General features: G+C 42.2%; 1 protein-coding gene across 1 annotated transcript in view; it reads left to right on the top strand.

The window, feature by feature from the left end:
• The window catches only part of GAD1 (glutamate decarboxylase 1), a 42,071-nt gene extending 28,673 nt beyond the window's left edge, over nt 1-13,398 (top strand). The window contains exons 11-17 of the mRNA XM_055308208.1: nt 921-1,037; nt 2,200-2,264; nt 5,633-5,711; nt 6,842-6,991; nt 8,881-8,988; nt 11,121-11,210; nt 12,001-13,398. Of these exons, the coding sequence (XP_055164183.1) occupies nt 921-1,037; nt 2,200-2,264; nt 5,633-5,711; nt 6,842-6,991; nt 8,881-8,988; nt 11,121-11,210; nt 12,001-12,174 (783 nt within the window). The 3' untranslated portion in view covers nt 12,175-13,398. The remainder of the gene's footprint in view (nt 1-920; nt 1,038-2,199; nt 2,265-5,632; nt 5,712-6,841; nt 6,992-8,880; nt 8,989-11,120; nt 11,211-12,000) is intronic.
• Nucleotides 13,399-17,560: the final 4,162 nt, after the last annotated feature.

Raw genomic sequence — 17,560 nt, 5'->3', positions numbered from 1 at the left:
CGAACAATGCTAGGGACGCCTGGGTGGCTCAGTCACCTAAGCTTCTGCCTTTGGCTCAGGTTATGATCCAGGGTCCTGGGATTCAGTCCAGCATCCGGCTCCTTGCTTCCCTGCTCAGTGGTGAGTCTGCTTCTCCGTCTCCCTCTGCAGCTCCTCCTACTTGTGTTCTCTCACTCTCTCTGTCAAATAAATAAATAAAATCTTGTAAAAAATAAAAAATAAATAATGCTTCAGTATAATGATTACACCAGTACACTTAGAGCAACAGAGCTTTGTAATACCCGGATGATGTTCAGAGCTATCTGCCCATCACTCCAAACATTTATTTTTTCTTTAAAGGTTTAATTTATTTATTCATGAGAGACACACAGAGAGAGGCAGAGACACAGGCAGAGGGAGAAGCAGGCTTTGCGCAGGGAGCCCGATGAGGGACTCGATCCCGGGTCTCCAGGATCATGCCCTGGGCCGAAGGTGGCGCTAAACCGCTGGGCCACCTGGGCTGCCCCCAAACATTTATTATTACTCTTTCCTGCTTTACTGTTTGCCATGAAACTTATCACTATTGAACATGCTGTGTATTTTGCTTATTTAATTTTGTTTGTTGTTTCACACACACACACACACACACACACACACTGACTAGAATGTTAACTCCACAGGACAGAAATCTCCTTCTGTAGTGCTGACGGCTGAATTCCCTTGCAGCTCCACAACAGGGCCTGGCACATAAATGTTCCTCAAAATCTGTTTGTTGAATGAATGAGTAAATGGACCAACAAAGCATTTTCCCAGAGACAGTGTCTGACATCACGTCAGTTTAGCTGATCTCTGTCAGAAAGAAATGCCATGGCAGTTCTTCTACTTCATGTGGAAAGGAGAGGGTTGGAAAGACTAATCAGCCTGTCTCTCTTCCCTTACAGGGATATGTTCCTCTTTACGTCAATGCAACTGCTGGCACGACTGTGTATGGGGCTTTCGATCCGATACAGGAGATTGCAGATATATGTGAGAAATATAACCTATGGCTGCATGTCGATGTAAGTGCTGGAACTCAGAGTAGCCAGTCCATTTGGGGGTGGCAACAGCTCTGCTTTATGATTTGCCACAAGCTTCTCCCAGTGCCCCAGCCGGTGCTCTCTACACATCACGTTAGCTCAGCCCTTCTGTGGCCTCTAGCTGGCCATCCATGACAAGTACATACTACGAGCCTGTACATCTTCTAGGACTCACCTAGCTGCTCACTGGCCCGCCACCGTCTTCTGTGGTTCTTGTGAGAATACAGTCCCCACCACCTTTCCAGGAAGCTTTTGTCTAGAAAATAGCTGCAGAGTGGAATTTAGCTGGTTTCAGAGCGAAAAATGTCTGAGATACGATGTAGACAAAGTAGCCATGAATCCAGAAACTCATCTACCTGCCTTCAATCCAGTCATCTATGACACTTCTCAAAAACAAAACAAAACAAAGCAAAAAACATGTATCTGGTACATATAAAAAAAAAAAGTCCTATGAGGAAAGTGTTATCAACCAAGAGATTTAGTCCCAAATTTTCCCAGGAACATAGAGACTGGGTGTATTTTTTCCTTTTTCTCTCTCCATGATCTTATGGCTATAACTTCTCATAACTGGACAGTTGGGTAATCTGCCCAACTGTTGAGCACATGATCACCAAAGGCTGCTCTTGTGTCATGTGGCATCCCAAGCTATTCAGTCAACTAGCATCAGGGCACCCACAAAAATGTCTAACTCTTGTGGAGAGACCCCCAAGCCCGGCATAGCTGCTGCCTTCTGAGTTTTATCAGGAGCCCTTAGAATTCTACCCCAGGGAGAATCAGATGGTGCGCCCTGTCCTTTGTGTCCTTTGTGTCACTTCCAGAGCCATGCTGGGGCTCACTGAGTGCCCCTGGCTTTCCGCAGTACTCTGGGCCTTTGGGTCTTGGTACCATAGGCTCAGGCCCGATTTACCTGCATCATTCACACCACTGCTCTGAGGTTAACCTGGAGGAACTTTTGGAGAAGAAGTGACAGATGATAAATAGAACTGCCCCTGGTTGAACCATCAGTGTGGGTGCCCTTTGTCAAACAAACTCAACGTTTTTCACCATTTCCCTTCTCTCTCATTTCACTAGGGGTGTGGAGTGATTGTTTGGGGATTCTAAAATGTCACTGCTCCCCCTCCCCCTCCTGTCTCTGCCCCCACAGGCTGCCTGGGGCGGTGGGCTGCTCATGTCCCGGAAGCACCGCCACAAACTCAGCGGCATAGAAAGGTAAGGGCCTGAGCTCAGGGCTGCCTTCCATTCAGGCCATCAAACATGCTGCGCGGCCCAGTCCACTGATGTTCTCTACCCCGACTCCCAACGTCATATTTCAATCTAAGTCCACTTTAGTTCAGTAGGCATTTATTGAGCAATTACTGTATTCGAGGCAATGGGGAACCAAACATGATTCCCAGTCAAAGGAGTCTTCAGTGAGCTCACAATAGAGGAAAAACAGTTACAACACAACGTGATAAGCACAATGACAGGTGTGATTGCTAGGAAGCCGGGTGGTAGAGAAGAGAAGGTAGGAGGGGACCTAGGGGCTAAATGAGAGTTAGCCAAGGGCACAGAAATGGGCACTGGTTCAGTCCACTCTTCTTTCTCATTTAATTTACTGCTGAGAACGCGATAGGACACTCAGTTGATCTAACTAATTTATTTTCTTTGCTCACTGTTTAAGTTTAGCAGGTGGTTCTAAGCCAAATATGATTGTTTTTTCTAGTTCTACTTTTTATTTTTTCTGGCCCAGTACCTGAGCCATTTCTGCACAAGCTCCCAACATGAAACCCTCACCCCCACCCCTTTGTTTCCTGTCCTCAATTACTGAGTTTACTTGGTGGGTGGTCAAATCCTCTGGCATGTTTGGATCTTGCACCCATTGCAAATGGCAGTCCCCTCTGCTGTCACCTACAGTGGCTGAGGAGGCAAAGAAGGTTACCCAGAGGAGCACTGAGGCATCAAAACCCATCTGGGCTTTTCCCAAGACACTCACTGCTGCCACAACACTCCCACCTCCACCCAGAAGAACCAGGCCCCTACCCCGCCAGCTAGAAGAAGGATCATTTCTTGTGTTCACTTGCTAACCTGGCACATTTCATATCAGGAACAGAAGCTTCTGATTAGAGAGAATGCAGTCATAAGCCAAATATGACTTTAACCTGGCTCCAAAATATTGATCCAGAATGAACTCACCTTGATTCATTCATTCATTTAGCAAATATTTCCTGAGCACCTATCACGAGCCAGGCAGCCATGAATGTGAATACTCAGTTACCTGCCTTCAGTCCAGCCACCTGTGGCACTTTTCTAAGAAAAAATATGTATCTGGTACATGTAGGAAAAATAAGGCAGTTTCTAAAAAGCATTATCAACGAAGGGATTTACCTTCCTGAAGCTTCCTGTCCAGTGGAAGGATGATGACAGAAACGGGGGTAACTTGTTTAAAGTTACACATCAGTGTTTATCCATGAACAGATATTTAGTCTGTCTCATAGTAAAGAAAAACAAAGCAGAGTTAGGGTAACAGTGCGGACAAAGGCATGCTATCTGAGACGGGGTAGTCAGAGGCCTTCCTGAGGATGTGACATTTCAGCAGATCCTGGGATAAAGGGGGACAGGAAGCAAGGATACATAAAAGAGCATTCCAGATGGTAAAAGGGCAAGTGCAAAGGCCCTGAAGTAGGGCTGTTCTTGGCAAGTTGGAGGACCATCAAAGAGGCCGGTGTGGCTGGAGCAAAGTAGAGAGAGGTGAGAGCAGACGGAGGGAAGAGGTGGGGGGGGGCAGGGAAAGTGCACCAGTGGCTTCTCTCACAGCGAGGACTCCAGCTTGAGTCTTAGGTGCCTCTACTCTGCCTCTTTCCTTCTGGCTCGGTCTTGAAAGGCCAGTGTCAAGGTGAGTGGAGCTGACTCTCTGAAGCATAATCATCAGATAATATAGGAAATGGAGATGAGCCAATCCAACTGTACTTTAGATTTTTCAGGCCATTTTCATTTTCCATCTTTTGAGTCTAGGAAAACTTGAAAGGTTTAGCTTTTTCTAACATCTTAAAGCACATATGTCTTCTGAAAGAAATTGAATCCATATCATGTCTTTATGATTTTACATTTGTAACAGCCAAGAATCATTTGCTTCAGTCCTCTAGGACATTCAAAAAACCATTTAAGACATTTTTTGAGACCTAAATACATTTTTTTAAAGAGTCAGTGAATGATAGCTATGAGAAAATTGATGAAATGCCCTGCCTTTTAAATATGACTTGACACTGATGATTTTTACTGAGATAAACATTTAGTCACCTTTTCAAAGAATTCTTCACAGGGCTCTTTCACAAAGGTTATTCTACTATGTGCAAAGGGGCGAAAGTACTTCAGGCCTTACTTATTCTCGAAACACAGTACACACCCTAGAGTCACATAGACAACTAAATTATTTTCTTGCCTAAAGGACCTCAGCAGAATGAAGAGGTTAAAAATTCACAGCAAGGATTTAGCTCTAGGGAGGACAGAGGCAGTATAGTTCAGAGCCAATTGCTGTGCCTGGGGAAAACATCCTTCACAGGTATTAAGGTGCAGAGGCCAGCTGTGGGCCGGCCCATATTGGGAGGAGTCTGGAAACCACTGGAGCAAGTTACCCCCGTTCCTGTCATCATAGACTGTACCGACTTGTCTCTGTGATGGCTTAGCTAGCCTGCTCCTTAACCCTTTTATTGTGTCTGAACGACTGCTGTGGTTGCTAGGAAACCATGTTTGTTCAGCTACCACTGCAGCCTACACTGGCAATATCAGGTTCATTTGGCACTTAAACAATGCTGCTAAGTAGTCAAAACCTTGAATTACCTAAATGATCCTTGCTTTTAGGTGTCACTCTTCATACCACCTCATAAGCAGGTAGGTCAGCATTGCCAGCCCATTTTATAAATAAGAACAGGAAGATAGAAAGAAGCCAGGGCCTGGCTCCTAGAGGGAGGCAGGCTAGCAGAAGAGTTGTGAGCACTGGCCCTGTAGTCATACTCCCTAGACTTGAATATTGGCTCTGGCACTTCCCAGCTGTTTGACTTTGGGTATTTAACCCTTTCATGCTTCTGTTTCTCCACATAAAATAGAGGTAATGGTAGTCCCTGCCTCACAGGGTTGTTGTGAGAATTAGATATTCCAAGAATGGTTATTAGCATTTTGTATTTATCCTTTATCAACTTCTGTGAGGCAGACGCTATTCTCCCCATTTTGCAGATGGGAAAACCGAGGCACAGAGAAGTTATGTTACTTGCCCAAACTAGCAAATGGCAGAGCCAGCATTCACACTTGGACAGTCTGGCTCCAAAGCCTGAGTTCCTAACCACTGAGATCATGCCTGCAAAGCTCTCAGGACAACAGGACACGTCATAAACACTCTTCATAAATGTTAGCTGTTATTAATAGCTGTTATTTAGAAGAGGCAGTCTGCAACCCAGGACCCTGAGACTAGCCAATCTAGGGGGCGAGGCATCGAAAACATACACTGGCTCCAGTTGCAACGGGTTGCATTTTCCTCAAGAGGACAGTTGCGTCTTGCTGACTCCTGCGCCTTCTCCTCAGAGCATATCATGTGCTTCTTTCAGGGCCAACTCAGTCACCTGGAACCCTCACAAGATGATGGGTGTGCTGTTGCAGTGCTCTGCCATTCTTGTCAAGGAAAAGGTCTGTGCTCCCTCCAAAGATGAGCCGGCAGCCTGAATGTCCTTTTTGAGGCACAAGAAGAGAAGAGCATAGGGTTTGGGGGTTTTTTTTTTTTTGCTTTCTTACTGTACTTGCCAGACACTGAGGTTGACAGCCCCACTGAGACTACCATTGCTGTCCTTCCTGCCCTTGCCTCTCAGCCTCCAGCCAGCTCCTGCCTCCTCTGGGCTCTCGCCCTCCACTGCCCTTCCTACTACTGTTCAGTCTCAGGGCCCTGCCTGTGACCAAAACTATAAGGGCATCATTTCATTGCTCATTCCTTCGTGTTTGGACAGGCAAAAGTGAAAGCCATTGGGTGAGCCACCAACTCTCATCTCAGTGAATACAAAGAGCTCTCCCTGGAACATACTATAGGTCCTTAGCATGAATTTGTGGTCCGAAGAGCTGAGGTCGGTTGGGTGGAATAACTGCAAATGTCAACTTAGAGCAACAAGGAATGTTGGCTAAAAAGCTTCTGTAAATGAGTTAGTTCTTTAAGCATCTAGTAATGGGACCCTGCTCTCAAAAGCACTGTTGCTCTGGTAAAATGTTTGTGCACTGAGGCTATTCCAAAAATCTGTCTCCAATTTGTAGGAGCCGGAACCTGCCCAAACTCTTTACTACTTTCCTAATAGAGTGTTTGTTAACAGTACAGGAGATCCTGGAAAAGACTAGAAGACTTTAGGTGGGGTGGTGGGGCAGTGCTTGGAGGGAGGAAAATTTTTCACAGCGTGAGACTATCTCCAGCCACTGCAGGAATTTTATATCCCCAGCCCCTGTCCACTGAATGCCATAGCACTTCCTGGTCTTGGAAACAACCCAACACTCCCACACACATTTCTAAATGCCCCCTAGAGGGACAGTGGATCCCTTGTTGTAAGCATCTGAAACAAAAAATCATTTTCTAATCAGAGTAACCGGAGAGAAAGGGGCAAAGGTGTTTTCCAGGGGTGGTTTTCAAGAAAGACATCAGAACAAATGGAAGGCCCCTAAAGACATGAGAAGAAAGGTCACATGTGATCCCAAGTCCCTCCTTCCACCAGCCCTGTTTCAAAGTCATTTACATCTCTGCTATGAATACAGATGCAAACTCATCTTGATTTTCACAATAGGGTATACTCCAAGGATGCAACCAGATGTGTGCAGGATACCTTTTTCAGCCAGACAAGCAGTATGATGTCTCTTACGACACTGGGGACAAGGCAATCCAGTGTGGTCGCCATGTGGACATTTTCAAGTTCTGGCTGATGTGGAAAGCAAAGGTATGAAGGAGAGAATTCAGGAAATAGAACAGAAATGCAATCTGCACAGGCTGCCTGGCAAAAGAGAGGCAAAGATATATCACAGATAATTTAATATGTGTGCAATCAATATCTAGATAATTGAGTTAACTATATTTTCTTTGTTTGCAAATGAGATCACTTTATCCTTTATGTCAAAATCTCCCTCCTTCCATTCAGTCTCCTCAATTTGAATTAACATGAAGTTTTCTTGTAACTTTCTCTTATAACAACTAAAACTTTTGCCAAGATAGAGACTTCCTCTGTAATCCTTAGGAATGCTGAAATTATATAGCGCAGATACAGAGAATGTAAGATTATTTGTACTTTATATGCTATTTTGGAAAATCGCATGCTTTATGCTGAGAAATCCTACTGCTAGACTAAGGCATGCCACATCTATATTTATCAATCTTTTGGGGTGCATTTCTGTATCTAGAAAAAAAAAGCAGACGATTGAAATTTCCCTCTAAATATGGGTAGGGGAGAGGATTTTGACTGTTGTTTCAAAAGTATTTGTATGCAATCAATTAAGGCAATTTTGATTTCACGGCTTTATATTGCAACCATTGTTTTGATTCACCTCCTGTAAATTTTAATAATTTCCACATTTAAGATTGTATCTACTAATACCAAAACAACAAGGTTTTCCAGCAATATATCTAGTCAGATGTTTTTTCTGTAGGAAGGATTTGATGGATTATTAGTTTTTTTCCTCATTAAGTCATTTTGTCTTAATATAGATATAGCCTGATTTCTAGCACAAAGCAATTGTGGGTATTTTACACATATAAATAGCATGAATTCATTTTGCCCAAAATAACCTCTTGAACCATCTGCCAGGAGTTTGGCTCATAGTGAATTGATGGCTGAGGTGGGGCCCTGGTGCTGGCTTCTTTCTCAAGTGGAAAGTGGACTAGCCAAGGAATCACACTCAGCAGTGACTACTTGGGGAGGCTCATGCTTTGCCTATGTTGGACCCTGCCCTGGCCCATTAACAACCTACAAACCAGCCTTGCGCATCTGCTCGCCTTGTTAACACCAACCCATTCAACAACCCCATGCTGTTGTTATTAATCAGCCATGCTGGCTTTTGAAACTCATGCTCAACCAGTTTGTCAATAGCTGGAGCTATTGCAATCTTAGGGCATGTCCTGAGACTGGTGGCTTCCCCACCTGCCTGCCTGCTTGACACCAGAAAGGGATAATACTGTATTATGTGGAAGGTAGCCTCCCAGGGAGGATGGGGACATGCTCGGCTAGGACTTACTGCTGGGGAAGGTGGGTGCTAAAGCAGTATTTCACAAACTCCATGGTGAAGAACCAGTTGTTTTTTTTTTTAACCAATCATGGACCAATACAATAGATGATGAGGAATTGACAGAAACATTAAAGCTTAAACATTAATTTTTTAAACTAGAATCCGTAGACATAAAATTACTGTCAAATGCTGTTAAAGATTTTTACTGCTTAATCTCAATTTCTGTTCTCAAATTATCATGCATGCGCCAGTCGTAATTTATGGACTGGCCTCATTCCATAGGTCACACTTTGAGCAGCACTATCCTAAAGCAAACTAACAATAGGCTTCAGGCCCATGCTGTGGGTAAGTAGAGGGAAGCTACAAGCCTTATTGAGACTTACTGCCCAGAGACTAGAGCACCTTCAAAAGAGAATAGACGTACTTCATCTTCTCGTTTGCAAGGCCTGAAGAAACTGCACTCATTGAATTAGGTAGCTCTTCTAACCATCTTCAAGGATACTCTGGTAGGTATTTCCAATAGACAGGGTCAGCGTAGCTTTCTCAAATGCTCTTCACAGGAAAATGCAACCCATTACCAACACACATGACTTTTCTTTTCCTAAACCAGGGCACAGTGGGATTTGAAAATCAAATCAACAAATGCTTGGAATTGGCTGAATACCTCTATGCCAAGATTAAAAACAGAGAAGAATTTGAGATGGTTTTTGACGGTGAGGTAAGTTGTCATCATAGACTAGATGCACAGAATTTCCAGAAAATCTCGTGAGGGATGCTCCCGAAGCCATATTTACCCACATTGCCAGAAGCTGCTTCTGAATTTTTATTTTTTTATGTACTCTTCATTTAATTCCCTCTGTGTCTATGAGCTTCTCTTTTGATAGCATTGGGATGACATTTGCCCTTGGTCTTTTCTAAAATGGTACAGCTCTTGACCAGCCCTTTGCAGACAAGAGGCCCTTGCTTGGCGTATTTGAATCCTTTATTTTTCCTGGGTATGTCTTATTATTATGTTGAACCTGCATGATAAATTATTTCTCAGTTCCAGGAAGTTCATAAGACACATGTATCTTTGTCTCCCAAGACTGGATCTAAAATGAAGTTCTACTTTACATAAATTCATTATGAGGAGAGCAAGATAAAATTGTTTCTGCCCTGGGGCACCTGGGTGGCTCAGCTGGTTAAGCATCCTACTCTTAATTTCAGTTCAGGTCATGATCTCAGAGCTGTGAGTTCAAGCCCCGCATCTGGCTCACCTGCTGGGCGTGAAGCCTGTTTAAGATCTCTCTCCCTCTCCCTCTGCCCTTCCCCTCCTCCCCTCACCTCAAAAAATTTTTTGTTGTTTCAGCCCTGAGTTCATATCCATATTGCACACAATAAGGACCTTGTCTTACTACTATTGACTGAATGCTTGCCATGTGCCGGATTCCAGGCCATAAACTGGGTTATATATTAGTGACCAAAACTGACACTGTCTCTGCCCTAATAGAGCTCACAGTTGGACAAAGAAAGTTGGAATAGGAGCCAGCGTTCAATAAAAGAAAATCCATTCATAAACCAGTATAATATAACACCACCTACATTCAGTTTGGTCTATTCATCAGGCAACCTGAACTATCAGGAACACACTAGAGAGTTACGAAATGAGGAAGAAAAAGCCCTGAGCAGTTCAACTTAATGATACGGTGGTCATGCCTTTCACCTATGGGACCAAACTTGGATCATTTACACTATTTTAAACATTCTAGCAGATTAGAGATAAATGTGATATGTCCAGCCAGTTAGAGGCAGGCAGAGTGATGGCAAACAGCAGCTAGGAAGGAAATTGAAAAATTATGGCAAGAATACAGAAGAACTCGAAAAGGATAGGAGTTTTTAGAGCAAGGACACTAAACAGTTCTAGGCATCTCAGTGAGACTGTCTTACGGTTTAGATGTCGTATTAAAGTTCATTATAGTAATCCTGAGTCATCAAGAGAAGACTCAATATCAAAATAATACTCTCATAAAATATTTACTATGCTCAGCCGAGCATCGTCCATATAAGAGGCACTACAAAATGGCAAGATGGATGACACTCTTTTTTAAAAAACTACCCAAATGTAATAGTTTTTTTAACACTTCAGTGCTTAAAGGTGGTAATTTTGAGACCCTGAATGGGGTGTCTGGGTGGCTCAGTCAGTTGAGCAGCCGTCTCTTGGTTTTGGCTCAGGTCATGTCTCATGGTCCTGAGATCCAGGTCATAGTCTTGGAGTGTGAGAGTGAGCTGTGCATCTGGCTCTGTGCTCAGCCCAGTGGGCTTGTCCTCCTTCCTCCCCCGCTGCCCCTCCCCTCTCTGCCCCCCTGCCTCTATCCCCACTTGCTCATACTTTCTTTCTCTCTCTAAAGTAGATAAATGAAATCTTTTTTAAAAAAAAATGTGGTCTTTGGTCATCTAGAAAATTGGCTATAGGAAACAGCTGTCTTGTCAGATATGACTGGGTAACTAGGCATTTTTCTCCCTAGTATAGAAGTAACATTGCCTTCAAGATGAACTTGAAGCCCCTCCCCTTTTTTTAAGATTTTATTTATTTATTAGCGAACATGATCAGGGTAGGGGCAGAGGGAGAAGCAGACTCCCTGCTGAGCAGGGAAGATGACGTGGGACTCGATCCCAGGACCATGAGATCATGACCTGAGCTGAAGGCAGATAGTTAACCATCTAAGCCTCCCAGGCGCCCCTTGAAGCCCTTTTTAAAACACATATATATTTTTGATCTGAGAGCCTCCCACCAAAGGTACATAAGGGTTTGGGAACAGATTTCTTTCAAGTTCTCATAATTTTCTGGTTTGTTTCTGAAAATCTCTGCAGCCTGAGCATACAAACGTCTGTTTCTGGTATATTCCACAAAGCCTCAGGGGCATTCCAGATAGCCCTGAACGACGGGAAAAACTACACAGGGTATGGAATCTCTCCTTGTCTCATCTAACCCTCTACAATTTCTGACTGGTCAGAACATCCATACTTTAATGTGTCCTTCTTATGGAGGAGAAATAACAAAATAAAGACTTGGGGTGGTAGGGAGCCATCTTGTTATATTCTCTCTGAATCTGGATTATCCCTTTACTGAGATTCAGACATAGGGGGAACCTCTAAAGGACGCATCCCTGCCTTAAGTTGATGGGGCTGTATGTGGGGCAATTGAATGATATACCTATTCCTAGGAACTTCCAAATTAAGTTTGTCTATTAAAATGTCTTTTACTAAGGTCAAGTCCACTCTAATGCTGATTCATTCTAGCCATTGATTTCTATATCCAGTTTATTATTTGTAGATGTTGGTATTAGTATTTAATTTATATAATATCTCATTCATCTAACAAAATATTCACTGAGCATAGTCTGTGTGCCAGGCAGTATCCTGGGCTCTGGATTATTCAGAAGACTTAATTTGTGTTGTAGCCCATAAGAAGTTTTTGTTTTTGTTTTTCATTTTATCATTGTTCTATGACTGGCTTTCAAAATTCAGTCACACTGTAGTTTCTGAGGGAATTTATGATTGGGTAGATAGACTCAGTCATTGGATATTAACCACAAAAGAAACTTGTATAAAATATTTGCCTTTATGCCAGTATAAATGCAGAGAGTGAAGCCAATTGCTCTTTCTTTCAACTAAGAAATGGGTTGCGTTGTTGAAAAGAGAGTGGTGTTAATACTGGTCTTGAGTTTTGTTTTATGTTTTCCATCACAAGGTGGCTCCCAAAATCAAAGCCCTGATGATGGAGTCTGGCACAACGATGGTTGGCTACCAGCCTCAGGGGGACAAGGCCAACTTTTTCCGGATGGTCATCTCGAACCCAGCTGCTACACAGTCTGATATTGACTTCCTCATTGAGGAGATAGAAAGACTGGGCCAGGATCTGTAATTGGCCTCTACAGAACACAAGTTTATGGGAGTCCCCTTTCCTTCCGGCACTCTAGGACAACCTCCATAAATTGCTGAAACACATAGGCTATCTCACTGAGGGAAAATATAATATCTTGAAGAATACTGTTTAAACCTTACTTAAGCTTGTTATAGTTAGTAGGAAATAACGTTCTTTTTAAAAAGTTGCACATTAGGAACACAGTATATATGTACAGTTATATATACCTCTCTCTATATATGTATATGTATGTATAGTGAGTGTGGCTTGGTGATAGATCACAGCATGTCTCCCACTCCAAGAAAATTAACTTTACCTTCAGCAGTTACTGAGGGCCAAACATGCTGTAAACCAGCTTGCCCAACAATCCCAGGAAAGATGTTTTTCAAGACATTGTCACAGGGACCAAGGAACATACTGTTGGGGAGAGTTGACCTCGTTGTCAGTGTTTCTCCTGCCTGAGGTGATGACAGATGAGACAAAGTACCACTAGCTGACAAGAGTCACACCCTCTCCATTAGTACCCTGTTAAGGGAAAATCATAGCAGAGTCATTGCTACAGGTATACTGTTGTTGTATTTTTAGAGACTAATTTGTGCAGAATTGTGTATATTTCTGTTGTCTGACCTTTTGGGGGTAGGGGAAGAACACATGTAATGATTTCAAGGACTGTTTAAATTGTAGGCAAATGAAATAATTCCTTATTTATATTCAGAGATTTACCATGTTAAAGAGGCGTCTTGTATTTTCTTCCCATTTGTAATGTATCTTATTTATATATATTAATGCAGTAAGTTCAGAAAACTGTTTATGGTATTTTCGTGCATTTGTGAGCCAAAGAAAAAAGATTAAAATTAGTGAGACTTGTATTTATATTAGAGTACCCTTAAAATAATGACCCAAGCATCAGTTTACTGTCTGTAAGAGAATTCTGATACTGTACATAGAGTCATCTATATGGAAATCCCTGACTTAAATAGCATCTGCTCTTCTATTACCCTCTCTGTCTGGCTGTATGTCCGGTGTTCTCAATGCTTTTCTAGTAACCGTTGGATAATAATTAGATCTCCTGTAATTTTGTAGTAGTTCATGACCAATCTCTGTGACTCGCTTAGCTCACACCTAAGGCACCGTTTCCGAAGACCTTCTGAAGAGCTCCGATAAATTGACCAGGCTCACAACTGTTTCTGAGGAAAGGAAATTCACACTGTGCGTTTTAGAGTATGCAAGAAGAATATAAATAAATAAAAAATATTCTCCATGGAGAATTTGAACAAACTTTTCTTCTAGTTTGTGTTTCAGACACAGAGCCTTCCAGGGATGGTTACAGATTCCCCTTTCCACCAGCTGCCTTTAGGTGATGGGAACTACCCTTCTTAAGCTGAGACTTACCCCACTGTTACAGGTGCCCAAACCCCTGACCTGTAAAATCATTATAATTGCAATTAAATAAAATTTGCAATTCAAGCTGGGGGGTGGGGGGCGGTGGGAAACCATCCTTGTTTATAATTTCCTATTTGCTTTGTGGAGTTCCATTCATGCAGCCATTCAAAACCTGTCTTCTTCCTCTGTCACAGGCACTGTCCTGGGCCCTGGGGTTACAGCGATGTGCATGGCAGACAAATTTTCCTTCTGATGGGGATCTTGCAGCATTTGGCCTCCGTGGTGTCTGAATACCTCTAAGATCATGGAATCGTGCCTTGCCGCTGCTGCTCATGCTTGCACAGTGGGCCTGATTCACTTTTTCAGGACGTATGTCTTGGTGCTGGATCATTGGGAAATAGGTCCCACTTTCTACAACATTCTATTAAGTTATAAAAATATTATTTCACTCATTTGGAATACAAGGAGCTCTCTATTCAGCATGTGGAGGGATTAGTCCTTTGTAATAAGTGTGCTAATTGCACACATAGCTGTTATAGTATACAGAGCAGGTTCCACAGGGAGATGATCATAAAGTCACTTTATTCTTTCTGCCGCTGTCCCTTCCAATCCCCTCTGTGGTTTGATTCTTTCCATGCCCAGTTTGAATTCAGGTTAATCCCATAGCTTTTCTGGTCTCTCTGTTACAAGAACAGTTTCATTTGAGCAGTCAAATGTCCAGCTCAGTGTAATAAGGAAGACTAAGTTTTTATACAACAGAGAGTCTCTGCCCTCCCTGGGTCGGGCACTGTTTGAGGCTGCAGTCCTATGGTGGTAGGGGGAGATAGGCTGGCAGTAGGACGAGGTCAGCTTTTTTTTTTTTTTTTTTTTTTTACTCTTTCAGCTCATCTCTGTTCCCTAGCTACTCCATTTCCCCAAGGGGTAGAGAGGTTTAAGCAAGAAAGGAACAATTTGGGTAGCTGATAAATTCTCATCTAGCATTAGGGCCTCTAGTCCATGAGATTTTTTTTTCTAATGGGACCATTTGGGGATAAGGGGGATGGGGCTTTTTCTTTTATTAAGGTAAGTCTAAGATACAATGAAATTCATTCTTTATAGTATACTGTGTATAGTATTCTGTGAGTTCTGATGAAGTCATTCAGTCATGAGTCAATCAAGATCTAGAACAGTCCATCACAACAATACATTTCCCCATGTCCCCTTATATGAAACACCTCTCCCAATCCCTAATTCCAGGCAACTTCTGGTTTGTTTTCTGTCCCTAGAATTTTGCCTTTACCATCATGTAAATGGAATCATATACTATGCAACCTTTTGAGTCTGGTTTGTTTCACTTATTGCAATGCCTGTGAAATTCATCCTTGCTGTTGTCTGCATCAGTTGTTGGTTCCTTTTGTTACTGCATAGCGTTCTATTTGTATGGATGTACCAGTGTGTTTATCCATTTCCCCACAGAGAGAAATTTGGGTTGTTTGCATTTTGGGGAAATGTTTTTTTTTTCTTTTTTTCACTTGCATGTGAACATAGGCTTTCATTTAACCAAGTAAACCCCTATGTACAGGATTGCTAGATCATATGGTATTGTCTTTAACTTTATAAGAAACTCCTATACTGTTTTCTTTTTTTAATTTTTATTTATTTATTTATGATAGTCACAGAGAGAGAGAGGCAGAGACACAGGCAGAGGGAGAAGCAGGCTCCATGCATCGGGAGCCCGATGTGGGACTCGATCCCGGGTCTCCAGGATCGCGCCCTGGGCCAAAGGCAGGCGCCAAACCGCTGCGCCACCCAGGGATCCCTCCTATACTGTTTTCAAGGTGGCCGTACCATTTTGCATTCTCACCAACAATGTACAAATTTTCCAGTTGCTCTGTACTCTCACTGATAGTTGGTATTTAAAAATTTTTTAAAGACTTTTAGGCTTTCTTTTTTTTCTGGTTATAGTTTAATTGAGATATAATTTACATGGCCATATAATTCATCCACTTAAGGTGTACAACTCCCTGGCTCGTAGTATATTCACAGAGCTGTATATCCATTACCACAATCAATTTTAGAACATTTTCATCGTCCTAAAAAGAAATCTTATACCCATTAGCAGTCACTCTTCATTCCCACACAAACACTCCTCCAGCCCCTGGAAACCACTAATCTTTCTGTCTACAAATCTGCCTTTTCTAGACACTTCATAGAAATGAAATAACACAATATGTGGTCTTTTGTGACTGCCCTCTTTCACTGAGCAAGTTTTCAAAGTTCATCTATGCTATAGCATTTATCGATACCCCATTGCCTTTATGACTGAATAATATTCCATTTGGAGATATATTTTATTTACCCATTCATCAGTTAATGGACATTGGCATTGTTTCCATTTTTTGATTATTAACAAATAATACTACTAAGAGCTTTCGGCTACAAGTTTTTAAATGAACATATGTTTTCATTCTAATAGTGGTATCCTACTGTAACTTTAATTTGCTTTTACATGAAGCACCTTTGGCTCATCCCATTGAGGTCCTCCCACCTCATCGCACATGAGGCAGTCAGTGTCTCTTCTGTGACCCCCCCCTTAGGACTCTGACCCTCAGCTCTGGGCCTCTTGGCAATCTACCCTGTCCAAACCTTATGTTGGAAGCCCTTGTCTTCAGTCAGTAGCCTTGAGTAGAGTCCCTTTGATTTAAAATCATTATGTGGAATATATAAGGAGGAGTTTTTTGTTTTTTGGTTTGTTTGTTTGTTTGTTTGTTTTAGAACAGGCATGTAAAGGATAAAGCAGGACAACATAGTATTTGAGTACCCACTACTCAGCCAAAGAAATAGAATATTATCAGTACCTTAGAGCTGTCCAACCCATCATGAGCCCTTCCTAACTGGACACTTCCCCTTTACCAAGAAATAATCACTCTACTGAATTTTGTGTTAATCATTCTCTTGTTTTTCTATATAGTTTTACGACATATATATTAGTCATTATTCTTTAGTTTTACCTGGTTTCTTCTTCTTTTAAAAAATATTTTATTTATTAATGAGAGACACAGAGAGAAAGAGGGGGGCAGAGACACAGGCAGAGGGAGAAGCAGGCTCCATGCAGGGAGCCCGACATGGGACTCGATCCCGGATCTCCAGGATCAGGCCCTGGGCTGAAGGTGGCTCTAAACCGCTGAGCCACCCAGGCTGCCCTTTATTTGGTTTCACACTTCCTAGAAATATAGTAATACAGAATATATGTACTTCTGTGATCTTTCTATTCAACATTATGATTTTGTAGGACCAGAGCTAACCTATAGAGGGTCTTCATGCAGTTTTTAAAAATTTAAAAAGCACCCCTCCCTTCAGGGACAGGCATCCCTGTGCCAGTGTGCAAGGCTTGGCACATGGAACATGGAATAGATCTCAGTGCCTACTGAACCCATTGCCACAGCCTGCAATCACAGTCATACGTGGTAGTCTCATGTTCTTGAGATTTACCTTTGATGATAGTTCCAGCTGGGATTCATTCATTTGAATGGTGACTTCACTGCATGAATATACTTCAATTGGTTTATCCATTGTATTGGGGGTGGGTGTATGAATTTTCCTGCCTGTAGGGTCAGTGTTGCTATGAGCATTCTTGCACTTGTTGGCTGGTGCACATGTAAAAATTATTTTTCTAAGGATTATATCTAGAAGTGAAATCACTGGGTCATATTGTTGAACTTTATTAAGTAAAGCAGTGTGGTCATACCAAGTAGCACATCAACCAACAGCACATTGTTCCCTAACCTCACCATCACTTGGCTTAATAATTTTGCCAGTCTAGTGGGTATGAAATAGTATCTCATTGTGGTTTTAATTTGTCTTAGCCTGATTTAAAATGAGGCATCTTTTCTTGTTTTTATGAATCATTTGTGTTCCCTCATCTATGAAATGCCTAAATCATGCCCTTTGTCCAATTTTCAATTGAGTTGTTTGTCTTTTTCTTATAATATTTAGAAGTTCTTCATACATTCCAAGTCCTAAT

Source organism: Nyctereutes procyonoides, unplaced genomic scaffold, assembly GCF_905146905.1.
Source record: "Nyctereutes procyonoides isolate TBG_1078 unplaced genomic scaffold, NYPRO_anot_genome, whole genome shotgun sequence".
Taxonomy (NCBI): domain Eukaryota; kingdom Metazoa; phylum Chordata; class Mammalia; order Carnivora; family Canidae; genus Nyctereutes; species Nyctereutes procyonoides.
Note: the sequence above shows the minus strand (reverse complement) of the source record. Positions and strands in the feature narration are given on the sequence as shown.